Source organism: Xyrauchen texanus, chromosome 13, assembly GCF_025860055.1.
Source record: "Xyrauchen texanus isolate HMW12.3.18 chromosome 13, RBS_HiC_50CHRs, whole genome shotgun sequence".
Lineage (NCBI taxonomy): Eukaryota > Metazoa > Chordata > Actinopteri > Cypriniformes > Catostomidae > Xyrauchen > Xyrauchen texanus.
This window is the reverse complement of record NC_068288.1, coordinates 40,833,966-40,849,750: the sequence shown is the minus strand read 5'-3', so window position 1 is coordinate 40,849,750 and position 15,785 is coordinate 40,833,966. Positions and strand designations below refer to the sequence as shown.

At 35.6% G+C, this 15,785-nt stretch overlaps 2 protein-coding genes across 2 annotated transcripts; one reads left to right on the top strand and one right to left on the bottom strand.

The window, feature by feature from the left end:
- The first annotated feature begins 1,122 nt into the window (after nt 1-1,122).
- Nucleotides 1,123-3,902, top strand: LOC127654167 (40S ribosomal protein S26-like). Its single transcript, XM_052141216.1, has 4 exons — nt 1,123-1,204; nt 2,672-2,849; nt 3,035-3,165; nt 3,805-3,902. Exons 1-4 carry the CDS (start codon nt 1,136-1,138, stop codon nt 3,838-3,840), a joined length of 414 nt encoding a protein of 137 aa, XP_051997176.1. The 5' UTR covers nt 1,123-1,135; the 3' UTR covers nt 3,841-3,902.
- A 6,932-nt stretch (nt 3,903-10,834) lies between these two features.
- On the bottom strand, nt 10,835-14,742 carry LOC127654353 (uncharacterized). Its single transcript, XM_052141489.1, has 5 exons — nt 14,625-14,742; nt 12,901-13,735; nt 12,662-12,790; nt 12,022-12,092; nt 10,835-11,609 (listed from the first exon to the last, which is right to left on the bottom strand). Exons 2-5 carry the CDS (start codon nt 13,724-13,726, stop codon nt 11,271-11,273), a joined length of 1,365 nt encoding a protein of 454 aa, XP_051997449.1. The 5' UTR covers nt 13,727-13,735; nt 14,625-14,742; the 3' UTR covers nt 10,835-11,270.
- Between the last annotated feature and the right edge of the window lie 1,043 nt (nt 14,743-15,785).

Below are 15,785 nucleotides of genomic sequence, written 5' to 3'. Positions count from 1 at the left end.
AAACTAAGTGAGAACTGGAAGCACATTAAATATTAGTAGATAGAAAATTGGTAAAGACCATTTCAAAGCAGCAATGGCTAATTTGTATGGAAGTACTGTGCAAAAGTCTATTTGTCATTAGTTCTCACTTTGAAAGTTTTTCACAAGTGCCTACATTTTTGCACAGCACTGTATGTTTTTAGCATATAAAATAACTATGAAAAATTAAAAAAAAAAGGTAATGTAAGCAGAAAAATCTGAATCATTATGTAAGACATTATAAGAGACCATAACATATAATTGATTTAAAACCCTACTTCCATAGGATTCTGAGTGTCTGTTGTGAAGTATTTAAAATATAACTATTATTAAAACCATATTTTAATTGCATTGTTATGTACTAATTTTGTAAGTTTGGTTAAATATGGAAAAGCGGTGTAAAGAATCCAACACTTTATTTTATTTTTTCTGTTGCGAATTTATTATTATTAATACCAAGTAAAGATTGAATCAATTAAAAACATGAATAGTCATCACAGCTCATCTGTCTCGTTCATGATCAATATTACAATCCCTTTACGTTCTCGGCTAGACACCGCGTTTATTACCAAAGTTCATTCAAGGTAAGTGCGTCCACTCGGCAGCCGTTTAGGGAATGCACCATGGCAGTTATTTTTTCCGAACTTTATGTCCGAAATTTCCAAAACGTTGGTCAATATTAAGATAAAATAACATATTTTAAACCGGAAGTTAAATAAGTCAACAACTGTATCATAAATTGTGCTTCTGTAGCTTAGACCGTGCTAAAAATGCAATTTTCAGACTGCTCCAGGTAATTCGCATGGGGGTTTCCTAGGTGAATAACAGGCAACGTTTGTATCTGAAGGGTGATTGGTTCTATGACCTGTAAGGTGGAACTTCCTTTTTTAATTCTCCATATTTGCCGTTCCAATTTCTCCCATACATTTTCATAACAGTGCTCTGTCTCTGGCTACATTTTCTCTGTTTGCTTCCGCGATAAACTAAATCATTATTATGGAATTATTGCACGCTGCACAATCTAGTTATATGTATTTACATTAAATAACGCCAATAAACATGTATTCATGCAACACATAAAACCAACAATATTTTACCATTCAAAAAATATGCAAGTATGTCGAAGGAAGAGTTTTACTTCCGGTTCTCCCTTTCCGGCCCTCTTTCCTGCCTCCTATTCAAGATGGTGAGTCTCGACTCGTTGCGATTGAGCCCCTAACTACGTTTTAAAACATGGAATTTCCTTTATATTGTCAAGTAAAATGCGCGACGAGTAAATATAGTTAGTAAATGATCGGAGTTCGTTAAATATGGGTCACCATCTCGAGCATTTCACACTTTTTTAGAGAGAAGTTTATGCACGCGGCTAACAAGCGAAGCATGTGGCTGAGACTTCAGTAGCATGCGGCATTTACAGCCCAGCTTTGTGAAGCAACATTGTGGCGTTTAATGTTGTCTGTTTGACATGACCCATTTACTGTTAGCACCTATGTTGGTTATGTTATAGCCAATATGTTCAAATAGAACAAGACAGCACCTTGTCATCGAGCTTGAGTAAAAGCTGGGATGACATGCTTATGGCTACTGCGTTTTGCAGCTGTAGCACTTAAATGCTGCAAATTCCGTAATTTTTTTAATTTTCTTATAATGTTTATTGCTCCAAGCAGGTTTTCATAAAAGTGTTCAAATTAAGAGCGTACACTTACTACTGTTAATAAATGAGATGTAATCTAGTCACGTATTATTTATAGTAATATTGACTAATACGTTTGTTATATTAAATATAAATGTGCTATTAATAGAAAGAACTCGTGCAATTTGACTTATGGAGGATGTCTGGGAAACATTTGGTTATAGCTGACAATTTGATGCGTTTTCATAATGTGGCAGACAGGTGGCTTGCTAATCAATTCATTTAATTCGATTTTAATTAAATTAACTCATTAAAAGTTATTTGACATTTTGCTCATTTTAGTACATTTATTACCTTTAAGCAGGCGCTGAAGCTGCGTGCTTAAAGAATCGCCACCTTTTGTTTCCGTTCCTACATAATGTTTTTTATTTATAATTTTTATTATTGAACTAAACTCACAAATTAACAAGACATATCAGCTTATACAAAGAGAGCAATGACATTCTCTCTCTCTCTATATATATATATAGATGTATAAATATAGTAGTGTATACAGGTACAGTGGTAAGTTTAAGCAATAGGTTGATTGAATGTGATATAATAGGAATCATTACTATAAATAAAATTTTTCTGGTTATGTTGTGGAGAGAGAAAAAAGATATAGATTTAAACTCACTGAGTGAGTGATGGATATCAAGACAATTTAAAACAATCATTGTAATAATAATAATAGTTGTAGTAGTAATAATGATAATAATAGTAGTTGTAGTAATAATAATAGTGGTTGTAGTAATAATGTCATCTCAGCTTTATACGATTTTAGACCCGTAAATACAATTATTGCAGATATTCACAATTCTCTAGGTCTGGGACCTGCTCCACTCCTGAAAAGCACAGCCCCCGACATAGACACCTATCCCACCTCCGATCCCCCCGGCCCCGCCGCGGGCAAAACCCAACCTCCGTACCAGCGGAATTATAACAATCCCCTTTCAACTTTTTTTTCTCCTCCAATAACAGACTAAGAAGAGAAGGAACAACGGACGTGCTAAGAAGGGCCGTGGGCATGTCCAGCCCATCCGCTGCACCAACTGTGCCCGCTGTGTTCCCAAGGACAAGGCCATCAAGAAGTTTGTCATCAGGAACATTGTGGAGGCTGCTGCTGTGAGGGACATCTCCGAAGCGAGTGTGTTTGACTGTAAGTGACTGCTGTGACAAACAACCCATTGTTTTGAAATGGTACATCAATGCTGCTATAATGAAAGTTGTTGTTGGCATGGAAATATTTTGATGGTGTATTCAGAAAACTGAATTTTGAAATAATTCTGCCTGTTTTATGGTTCCTTGATGCTAAGACAGTTATTTACTCCTTTCCACATGTAGCATACGTATTGCCCAAGCTCTATGTGAAGCTACATTACTGTGTCAGCTGCGCCATTCACAGTAAGGTGGTGAGAAACAGATCCCGGGAGGCCCGCAAGGACCGCACACCACCTCCCCGCTTCAGGCCCAGTGTAAGTAGACATGATTGTTTGGATCGAATTGATTTGTGTACCTTCAAACTCCGGTTGTTTCTAGCTATTGCAAAACAAATGTAACATTTAGGAACAGCTGTAGTTTTTTTTAATTGGGCCATTATATGCTTCTTGTATTTAATTATTTAAAAGTTTTTTCATGTGGAGGCCTGGGTAGCTCAGTGAGTATTGACGCTGACTACCACCCTCTGGAGTCCTGAGTTCGAATCCAGGGCATGCTGAGTGGCTCCAGCCAGGTCTCCTAAGCAACCAAATTGGCCCGGTTGCTCAGGAGGGTAAAGTTAAATGGGGTAACCTTCTCATAGTCGCTAAAATGTGTGGCTCTCGGTGGGCACATGGTGTGTTGTGCGTGGATGCTGTGGAGAATAGCGTGGGCCTCCACACATGCTATGTCTCCGTGGTAACGCGCTCAACAAGCCACGTTATAAGATGCGCGAATTGATGATCTCAGACGCGTAGGCAACTGAGATTCATCCTCTGCCACCCGGATTAATATGGGTCACTACGCCACCACGAGGACTTAGCACATTGGGAATTCCAAATTGGGGAGAGAGGGGGGAAAAAAAAAGGATTTTTCATGTGGATCTGAGCATTTTTCTGTTACCTTTTTTCCTACAGGGTGCTCCCCCTAGAGCTCCTCCAAAGCCAATGTGAAGCAGTTTGCCACATCCTGTGCGTTTTTATGCAGAAAAATAAAAAATGTCTGAAACGGATAACTGTTGTTTGTTTTTATTGTTTGTATTGTTGATGCATTTGGGTAAAACATTTTATTATGGTACATATTATATTAAGACTGTAAAGACTAGTCCATTAATAATATTTTAATTGATTCTTGGAAAATGTATGTAACGTAACAATGGGACACCGCATCGTAACCTGTCATCTATGAAGTGTTTGCCAATACAGGATTGGGCAGAAGCAACTTACATTAGAAAAGAAGGTGCAACTAAATGTTCAAAAAGTTCTGTACCGGTATTGTGATTACTGTGAAGTTGCTCCTTAAGTGAGTTCATGCATGAGTAGGGAAGCCAGGACCAATTTGACATTTTGGTAATTTTAGTATATTTATTACCTTTAAGTGGGTGCTGAAGCTGCGTGCTTGAAGAATCGTCACCTTTTATGTTTCCGTTCTTCATACGTAATTTAATAAACATTATGTGTGAATGAAAAAAAAATCAAAGGCTACAATAAATCTACCTGCCATCATTTGCATGTGCTAAAAGCAATAATTCTATTAATAGACATGTTGTGAAGATGTGATGCATAATAGTGTTATGCATTAATGGGTTAATAGTAATACTAAAATCATAGTTTCTTAAATAAGAGTGCAATGTGAAGGAATAACATTACTCTTTTAATACTTATATTACTGAATAGATTCATCCTTCACAAAAATAATTATTTTATCTGGCATGGATAATATGTTTAAAGCAAAACTAGCTAGAGTTACTGTATTTGAAATTAGCAAGATTCAGCTGAAATATTTTGGTCAGCTGTTGGTTCAACAAAAGTCTTCAACCTTATACTTTAATTAAATAATATTCATTACATATTAAAATAATTATTTTTTAAAAACTAGTGTTACGAGTAATGTTGCAAACTTCCCGCTTGAGCATTTTGAGCACTTCAGTATGGGATATTTTTGACAGTTGACAACCCTAATTACAATTGCCCCAGCCTCACATGAGATATTCCGGTAACATTTTAAAATAAGGTTCCATTTCTTAACTTTAGTTAACATGAACTTACAATAATACATTTTATTTACATAATACTTTTAAAAATCAAAAATCCCTTAAAATATATATTGCTAATTGTCAGTTCATGACAACTAATGCATTAACTGATATTAAGAAACAGAACCTTATTGTAAATGGTTTCTAATATTCCTCTATGGTTGTTACTAGCTACAGTGTTGGTGTCATTAACTTGGATCAAAAACCTAGAGATCAACTAGATACAGTATTTTAAAATTCAAAGTCATCAAAATGTAGGCTACTACCAAAGGGAAAATATTAGATGTCCAAAAATCACTTTCATGTCTCAAATCAAAACAACTTTCCAGTGTAACAGACTTGACTGGCTTATAGTCAGGTTAAGACTGACACCCATTCTTTCCACAGAAATTTTCTTAGGCTTTTAATGAAAACCTTTTGGCTTCTCCCATCTTGTACCCCTATTCCACATACTTGCCATCTGTTACTGATTTTGAAAATTGCAGAGTGTCTTTAAGTCGCAGTGATCTTAGTGAGGTGTGAGTTCCTAATAAGCCTTGGAAAAACTATCAACTGATTGCAATGGCAACAGTTGCTTATTTCTATTCCATTTATTTAAATGAGGTATGCTTTGTATTTATTCATACTTCAGTTATTAAGAGCGTGCACAATAAGAAGACTGGGTAACACTTTAGAATACTGTATCTTACTTAATGCATAACTAATAAGGAATTACTGCAGAACTATAAGTAATTCTTCATTAACACTTATATTCTTATATAACACGATACTTTGTGTTATATACTTATATAACACAAAGTCACTACTATTAACTACTAAGGAAGATGTGTTAACTAATCAGTATGTAATAGCATTTTATAGTTGTGTTAAGTAACAATTAGTTAATCAATAACTATTGAATTCAGTCATGCCTCCTGATGAACTACTTTTAATTATCTACTAATTCAGCTTCAGGAGAAATAACTATTGAGTAACTACTAATGAGCAGTCGATTAATTACAATTCTGTTCCAGGTTGTAAGTAATTCCCTCATAATTATGTGGCAATTATGTATTAATTAATTAATCATGGGTTCCCTGTATTTTCACTTTAGAATACTGTTCCAAGTTGTAAGTAATTCCCTCACAATTATGTGGTATTTCTTGATTAATTACTCAGGGGTTCCCTGTATGTTCCCTTTCCCTCAGTCATTGCCTTACATACAGGAATAATTTACCCAAATGTAATGTGATATGTGCTAAGGAAAACAAGAGACACACACACTATACTGTATATAAATCATAAACCTACCTGAGGTAAGTTGGCTAGTCACTTATAGTGGGGATGGGGTTCCATTCCGTTGTTGATTTCTGGTTACAGACCACACTCACAAAGCAATTGACCATACAGGCCAAAACTATTCAATTCGCTGTAATGACTCATTTTGGGAGTGTAGTAATTCCACGAAATGCATATTGCATTTCCATTGTAATAATAATATTAGAAGGAAGAAGAAATGACCTCATCCTGAATATTGTAATGGCTAATTGTTATGATATTATTGTAATTAATTGTAATCAATCGACTGTTCATTAGTAGTTACTCAATAGTTATTTCTCCTGAAGCTGAATTAGTAGATCATTAAAAGTAGTTCATCAGGAGGCATGACTGAATTCAATAGTTATTGATTAACTAATTGTTACTTAACACAACTATAAAAATTAAATACTGATTAGTTAACACATCTTCCTGAGTAGTTAATACTTAAAGTGTTAATTAAGTATTACCTATTAGTTCTGCAGTACTTCCTTATTAGTTATGCATTAAGATACAGTATTCTAAAGTGTTACCGAAGACGGAAACCTAATAAAGCTGCTGCCAATAAAAAAACTTGAGGCTTTATTTTTGGGACATGCCCTGGGAAAACCAACAACAGAGCACATATTGAGAAGGCTCCACATGTTGATATTTTCTTTTTCAAGAGCCATTTTCAAGGAAGAATACCAGCTATTGTGGGAGAGCTTTTGAGGAACATAAACTACAATGGCAGAAGACGACAGACCTGTGGAGAAGAGGGAGATAGAGGCACTGGAAATAAACAGTGAAGAGGAAGCCCTCCTTCATTTTGGTTGTTACAGCTAGGCTCGGACCACAGTTCCATGCGAAGAATGCACATTTAAAGAGAGGATTCTTTACGATATTGATCGGATCTTCCTGAGTTTGCTTGCACTATTCCTACAGGTGGTATTCATGTATAAAATTTGGTATGTGACCAACTGTAGGAAAATCTTGGAGTTCATTCTGGAATCTGTCATTCCTCTTTACACAAGAGAAGGATGAAGAGCTTATTGAACTGTGAGATGTTTTTGAAAGCCACATTACACTTATATGCGTTGCATATGTGTTCCCTTATCAGAAGTCCGCTGCTTTCAACATGAGGATTACTGGGACTGAATCCAATTCCAGGGCATCCAAGCTGAAATTCAAAACTATAAATTATTGTTTTATGTTTACAATTGTGAAACTCTTTAATCTTAGTCACTGTGTTTGTGTGTGATTGATATTCCACTGAGCTTTTGTTCCAATCAATAAAAAGATTCAATGGCTATTCATTTGTGTTCACTTTTTAATGTCGAAGTCTGTTTTTGATACTTTCCAATGGATGTTCCTTGTGGGCAGATATTCAATCTGGTCATGAATGGAATTTTATAACATAAGCAACAAAAATATGCATGTCTCTTCCATATGTTAGCAATGTTGTAAGTTCGGGTAATTTTAGATGATTGTTGCTTTTGCCTCACATTCAGTTTTCTTTCAGCATAAGGTGCCTGGTGTATTTGTAACGGATGCATCATAAAGTGCCCAAGAAAATATATATAAAAAAGAATAGTATGTAATATTTGATATATTTTATTATATTCTGTTTTAAGCTCATATAGACCATGATAATAAGGATAGCACACATGACTCACCAGTTGGATGATGAAATCATCAATGGTCCCAGTCTACATAAAAGCTTTATATAGATATACCTATACAGCAGATGTACAGCTCCATGACCTGTTTTAGATCTTCTCCTCTGGAAAACATCACAGTCTAATTAACATCTGCATCTTAAAAATATCTGATTTACAAATATTCTAAATCATAAACATCTCAAAGACATCAGCTGAATGTCTTATTGACATCCGAGAGATAATGATTGGCATTTGTCATATAAAGGTATTGCAGATGATCAAACAGCTTAAAAGAATACATCTTCCAGATGTAAACACACATCAAATACACGTCTGGGTGCTAAGATGTTTACATAAAGGTAAAAATGCCTCTCAAACTACAGGAGGCATCAGAACCTGGATGGACAAGTTGGAAAAGTTTCCGACACTTGATGGAATCATTTCACCTAAATGCTCAAACAAACTGGCGAACATGGATGACAGCTCAGCTGCGCCATGTATAAGAAATAAAATCATCCAATCATCGCTTGGTATTTTGAATAGGCGCGCCGTGCAGCCAGTCAGATCGTCGCATACTGCGTCGTTCTTCAAGTATTTTTCTCCACTCATCCTCTTTTATTTTATTTTTTATTAAGTCATTTTTATTGCCAAAAAAGGATACAAATCACAAGTGACTTATCAAAATATACATAACAATATACAAACATAATATGTAGACAAAATACAATAGAGTTTTGCCAGGGGAAGCTTATAAGTCATTATAACGAGGAGGAGGACCATATGTTGTCAGTTTTAACCGCCTTTTTGGTGTTGGAGCCAGAAATCAAATTAATATAATGTGCAACTTCATGGAGAAAAAGTACAAAATTTGTTTTTTTTAGTGCTGAATTTACATTTATGAATGTGAAATTTTGCCAACAGTATTAATAGTCTTTGCTCTGTGGTAAGATGTATTATTAACTTGAAAATTTACTTCATCACCAAACCTATTTTCTATCAATGGAATGAGAAAAGTGTCCAAAACTTCAATGTACATCTGTGCATTGACTGTCGAGGTAATGATTGCCATCTCTCCTGGTCCTTTGCCTGACATGCAACCCCATATTATAAATGACTGGGGAAATTTGGTTGTTTTCTTCAGGCAGTCATCTTTATATGTTTCATCAGAACGGCACCAGACAAAAGTTCCAGCCTTGGTCAATTGGCCATTTTCATCCAATCATCCACACTCCATGATTGCTTCTCTTTCTCCCTTTTATAACCTTGCCATTTTGTTCATACCTGCACGGAATTTTAGATAACTGACTGGGAACAACCAGCTTGATTTGCTACACTCCATTTTGGATTTCCTTCTTTTTTATAATAGAGTTTTATAATCCTTTCCATTGTTTCAATTGGCAACTCTCTTGTTGGGGCCATGTTTCCTTTGAATTAAGTCCAACAGCTCGTTAAGGTCTGCAAGCACTCTCTTTTAAATGCAGACTAATTCACATTTTTGGACTTGTGCCGGTATTTGTTTTAGAAATGCAAATTACAAGGTGATTTTTTCCTCAACATTGAGTGATTCCATAATTTTTTCCATAAAATATATGCCATTTAAAATAATAATGTAATTTAATTTGTTTGAGGGATGTTTCACGTAGCCATGTTCAGCTATTAAACAAAATGTTTTTGTGTCATGTCTGTGATTTGCTTATTTGTTAACAATTAAAAAAGCTGGGTGAACATCCTCTAAATGTGGTGATTCCATAATTTTTAAAATAATTTTAGGGGATGTAGTAAATGCATTGATGGATTTATACTGTAAATTCAGAAAATCAACCTAATAAAGATTTGATGCCAGGTTTTAAATATTGGAATTTGATGATCCAGGTTTTATAAAGGAGATAAGGCCTATGAAATGTTTGCAATTCACTAGTTATAATGACACAATTCAACCAAACCTAGGAGAAGAGAACATGTGGAAAAGATGGGGAGATGGAGAGTGCTTTGAAAAGACTTGGCAAAAAAGAATACCATGTAACCAGAAAATGGTTACCATGGAAACCTGTCCCAAATGGAACACAATTTTTATTTACTAAGCACTCGCTTCAAACCCATTAAGTGCATTAAGTGTCTAACATTCCACACTCCGTTATTTAGTTGAAGAAGTACACCATCCGGGCACTCAGAGTACACTTCCTTTTGTTGCATTTTCAGTGTGAACATACTTCTCACACTAAAATAGTGTAGAATAGTGCAGAAGCGTGTGATTTAGGACACCCTTTATGTGAAGGTGTGATTATGCAAATGTGACAAATGAACCAAGTTGCATAGGATCATGTAACAAATGAAGGTACAGTAATCAAGACTGGTAAATGCCCATGAGAGTTGCATAGGCGCTCTGTGAAGTGCTTTTAATGCATACTATAAATGTAATTACATGATTAAGTAATTTCAATCATGTTTTATGCATCATAAGATCAAATCTCTCTCTTGCTCCAGCATTGCTGTGCCACTTAGCAGAACAATTTGGCATCTGAACTTTTCACAACAACATCTTGCCCTGTCGTTTGTTCACTACAGCTGTCATTGGATTCATCTCTAGGTTTGATCTTGAGAAATGAAAGTAAATATGTCAGAAGAACCATTGTTGTCATTCAACATATATTGTATGTGTTTGATGAAACCAAACAGATTTTTTTTGTGCTGGGCAAAACAAATTTCTTTTCATGCCCTTATGTGTTGGCAGACACCTTGAGTGGTTGACAGGATATAAGCATACACCATGCCTGAAAGGACATTTACCCAACAGGTAAAACGAGTCCTTTGAACAGTACATACATGTACTTCAAGAACTAAGTACCCAGAATGCAAAGTCTGATTAGAGAAGATTTTGATCTTTGTAGCCCTTAGATCTCATTTCTGGATTTTTCCAATTTTCTGATTTTGCAATTTCTGTCTTAGGTTTTTCAAGCAAACAATTTCTAGCACCTTTCAAAAAGACTTTACTTTTATAACATATCAAAAACATATATGAGCTTATTAAGCTTACAATATTTTGCTGCAATATAGTTTTAATAAATCAATTAAAATAAATAAAATATAAACAGAAAACTATTTTGCATATTTTGTGAACATAATGTTAAATTCACATCACTGTAGCTTAATATATATATTTATGTAAAAATTGCATAAATCTACAACAGTAAGATACACACTAAGGCTTATAAGTGGACAACTTCCGACTCTTGCTGGTGGCTTCTATTTGTTCATAAATATTGTCAATTTCTTGTATGTGATACTATTTTAAAATCCTTCATAATGGCTTTAACTTGGTGGTATAAGTTTTAAAAGTTCACACTGTTTCTGTGTCGCTACATTTCAAAGGTGTACCAAGCAGCAAAATGATTTTACCTAGACTCTTAAACTTCTATAAGCTTAAGAAGTCTTGGTCATAGTTCACTGTTATCTGTTCCTCTGCTTTAATGTCAGTAAGATGTGGATGGCTTTCACTCATGTGAGTAAAGCGATCTTGGAGATACTGGTTCCCTAAGCCCATGATATGGCCTGTTGATTGCCGATGGAGAATGGCCACTCTGGCTGTGAAGTCCAGCGTGAAGGCAAACTTCACTAGTTCTGGTGCAACGACGGTCGGGAGGATTTTCTTATTTGGAACTTCTGACTGGACATACTGGTCTGCCATTTGCTGGAAGGATCTATAGGAAAATGAACTTTCCAGAAAAGAGCTCACAGAGCAGTTTTCCTTCAGCTAGGGGGGAACAAAATTTGGGGTTATTCCTGAGTGACTGCTTTGCTTTTTGCATTTTCAAATCTCAATGATAAAATAAGATCAATAATAAGAAATACGCTCTGGATGCTGATTGGTCAATGCAGTGTTCTAATCATGCTAAAATACACAACATATGTGTACAAATATATTTCAAAAGCAGCATTTTTCTGCTTTGGGATAAGACAGACTTGTCTAATCAGATTTGTCTGGTTAAAAAAAGAACACAGTGAAAGCAACAATGGTGGAGCTCCTTTAAATAGCACACAAAAATGAGTGTACTCATACTTGTTTTCAATGAACTTGCATGGAACTACAATGGTTGGGTAGTTTTTGAGATTTCATAAGTGTTTTTCTGATGTCTAGTTGTTCGGAAGTAAAGGAGAGCTCTTACCTTATTATCTATTAAGTCCCCTTCCTGTTTTATCAGTTCTGTGATCCTTTTGATTGCCTCTTCTTGTGAAACTATAGGTTGCATAAATATGACACAAGAATGAGGAAATAGCATACCAGATAGCATTTTGTGCTTATTATAATGCAATAGCCAGCAATGCTTTAGCTAGCATTTATTCTTTGAATTTCTTGAGCAATGCATAACTACCACCTGAGACTAATCTCTTAAATGTTTAGTCAAACTTGTCAAAGTTGCAGTCTTGTTGTGTCAAGGGTCACTTCACCCAAAAATAATCATCTGTCGTCATTTACTCACTCTAGTGTTGTTTCAAACCAGTATGACTTTCTTTTTTCCATGGAACACAAAAGGAAGCAGAACGACAGCCTTAGTCACCATTCATTTTCATTGTTTGGTAAAAGTGCAATGAAAGTGGATTCAAATTTGGAACAACACTGGTTATTTGGAGTCAATGATGACAGAATTTTCATTTTTTGGTGAACTATTGATCTTGAGCTATTTATAGTATTACAATTAGATGGACACTGTTCTGATATGTGGCATTCTAGGTCTACCTAATGTTTTTAAATCATGGACTATTTTTTTCATCATTTAAATTGTGGTCTTTTATAAGCATACTCACTATTTACACCATTCTTGACTGTTGGTTTAGTACTGGGATTGCCATCGTCTTTCACTTCATGCACAATCTTCTCCAGTTCCTCTGACATTTTCTCGTAGTAGGAGCTAACTGGTTCCACCATCTCAACAGCTGTGAACATTCAAACTTCATTAGACCTTATTTCTAATATGTGCAAACCTCAAACTAACACAAAGAAACAATATAGTTGTGCATCCATGTAGAATTTCAGAGATACATACATTTAGCCATAGACATATCTCCACCTCGCCTCAATTTTATTGATCTCTTGAGGGACTGTTTCTTCTTCGAAGATTTGGAACGACGTATGCCAACTTCTCCATTTGATAAGGCCTCAGGTAGAGGTAAACAAGACATTTGGGGTGTTGAGGATCCTGACGGAGGGAGAGCTTCTTTAACTCTGTGATGATCTTGTTCCTTTTCAACATTTCCTCCAAAGAATAAACCCAAGAAGTTCTTCCATAGTGAGGGATTCTTCATCCTCTTGCTTTCTTTATCCTTCTTCTTCTCGGTAGAAGACTCCAGTTTGTCTGACAACTTTGTACGAACATCGCCAACATTATTTGTTTTTGCTTGGGGGTGTAAAACCTCTGTTGTTCTCCCACCCTCCTCCTTGTCCTTATCCAAATGTTGAAACCACTTCTTGGGCTTGCCGTTGGACTTTTGCGACGCATTGGAGCCATCATTGCGATGCAGACTGCCTTTAATCTTCCACTTTTTGGATTTCTTCTCAGACGACATCTCAACATTTTTGTCCACCTCTGGTTCGGGGATGGACTCGAATATCCTAAGGTCTTCCACTGTATTGGAGGTCTGTGAACTCAAGATAAGGGATGTATCACTGGAATGTTTGCAGTCCCTTTTCTTCTGCTCCGCTATGGTGATCCATTTGCGTGATTTATGCTGTGGTCTCGAACCTTGTGTTCCATCGTTGAGGCTTAAACTTCGTGTGACATAAGCTTCTAGAAGACGTTTCTTATCCTTTTCTCCCACCAACAGCAACTGGGGGCTGCGCTGTGTATTCTCTTCAGCTGGAATGGATGCCATACTGTCCTACTGTAAAATACATTAAAATACATCAGCATTTCAATTAGTGGTTGACTGATATATCTTCAGTGGCCAATGGCCATAAAAAATATAGAGAGCAGGGTAGCAAATGCAGAATTTGAAAGAACACATTATATTACTAAATTTTAACTCAAAATTCACTAAGAAATATATTAAAAAAGCATTTAAATTGTAAACAATTTTTTTTACACTAGACTTCTGTTAGTCGGCCAATCGGACACAGGTATCGGCCAATGCCAATAATCTAAAAATGCCCAAAATGTTACTAATTTCAAAACAATTAACAGAACCAACATGGAAGTGCACAACAAATGACCACATCCTAGTTCTGGCCCTGACTAACATATTGGATGTATCACCAATTTGTACAATTAGTGTTATTAGCATATTAGGCAACTACATCATTACTGATTTGTAAACATTTTCCAACAAGACACATGCTTCAGAGTAGACTGGTTAAGTTTACAAGTTTAATATTTTACATCGCTGATCTTTATGCACGGCTCATTTTCATAAGAAACTAATCATCTTAGAAATAATCAATTATTTGCAATTTTATAACATATTCAGACAGAAAGCGTTCTTGCACTAAGCAAAGCTTGACAGACAGCGCAATGAAATGATCAGAACGCAAGTGTCTCGAAGCGCGTTTTTAAAAGATGCCGTTCTTTTTGAACCTGAAACGGCGTCTAGAAAACACGGTACTGCTGCGCGAGTCGTTAGCGCGCTAGCATAGAAAAACAATGCAAAACAGTGCATTCGATATTAATACGCCTTTAAATGTCATGGCAACCAGAAATACAACGTTACCATATAAGTCCATATACATTTTTAAAATACAATGAAATTGTCAAATAAACCATGGATTTTATCTTACTATTTCTCGCACTCTTTGACGTTAGTCCGGTCAGGGTGAACAACAGTGCAGTATGTTTGTGCAGTGTTTTGGAAGGAAAATTGGATATGAAGGCGAAGTTTAAGACGCCCATCGCGTTAACAACCTGTCAGCAAATATCTGACGTCATCCAGGTAGACTGGGAAAAGCGCGTCAGGTGTTGTTTACAGTTTCGACATACCATATCTGGATGTGAAAAGATTAAGGAAATAAGAACATAAAATAACTGAAAATGAAGCCAAACCATTTCTAATTTGTCACGACCGTTTGAAATGCAACAATTAATATATTTTTGCAGTTGGCTCATAAATATTTTGGCAACATTATTTTCTGACAACAATAAAGCCTTGGTAACCTTTTAATCAAGGTTTACGTTTGACCTTGTTCATGTCGTTAATTACTTCTTTGAACTTCTTACTATTAGCTAATTTATCTATTCGTTCTTGTTCAACAGAAATGCTCTTGGCATTAAAACTGGACAAAGTGAAAAGATGGCATCATTCACTTGCCAGTAACTGCAGCCATTTACTGTAGGCAAGGTTTTGTCTGATGACCTGTTCAGCAAATAGAAAGCATGTTTATGAGGGTAAAAAAAAAATCCCTGAACCACATTGCAGCCTAATTATGAGGCTTAAGATAAGGCATCTTAAAGGGATATTCCAGGTTCAATACAAGTTAAGCTCAATCGACAGCATTTGTGGCATAATATTGATTACCACAAAAATTAATTAGACTCTTCCCTCCTCTTAAATATAAAGCAAAAATCTGGGTTACAGTGAGGCACTCACAATGCAAGTCAATGGTGCCAATCCATAAATGTTAAAATACTCACTGTTTCAAAAGTATAGCCACAGGACCTAAACATTAAGCATGTTAACATGATTTTAGTGTGATAAAATCACTTACTAACATTTTCTGTGTAAAGTTAAAGCCAGTTTTACAACTTTGTTGCCATGACGATGTCAACAAACCCTAAAATGACTGTAAAAATGACAACTTAAACAACTTTATGGCTCAAATTATACATGGTTTAAAAGAAAAATGAATAGGAGTGCATTTATAAAATTAGAAGCTTCACATTTCTGCCTTTAAACCCTCCAAAAATTGCCCCCCACTTTGCAAATTTGTTTTAAAGAAAAGTAG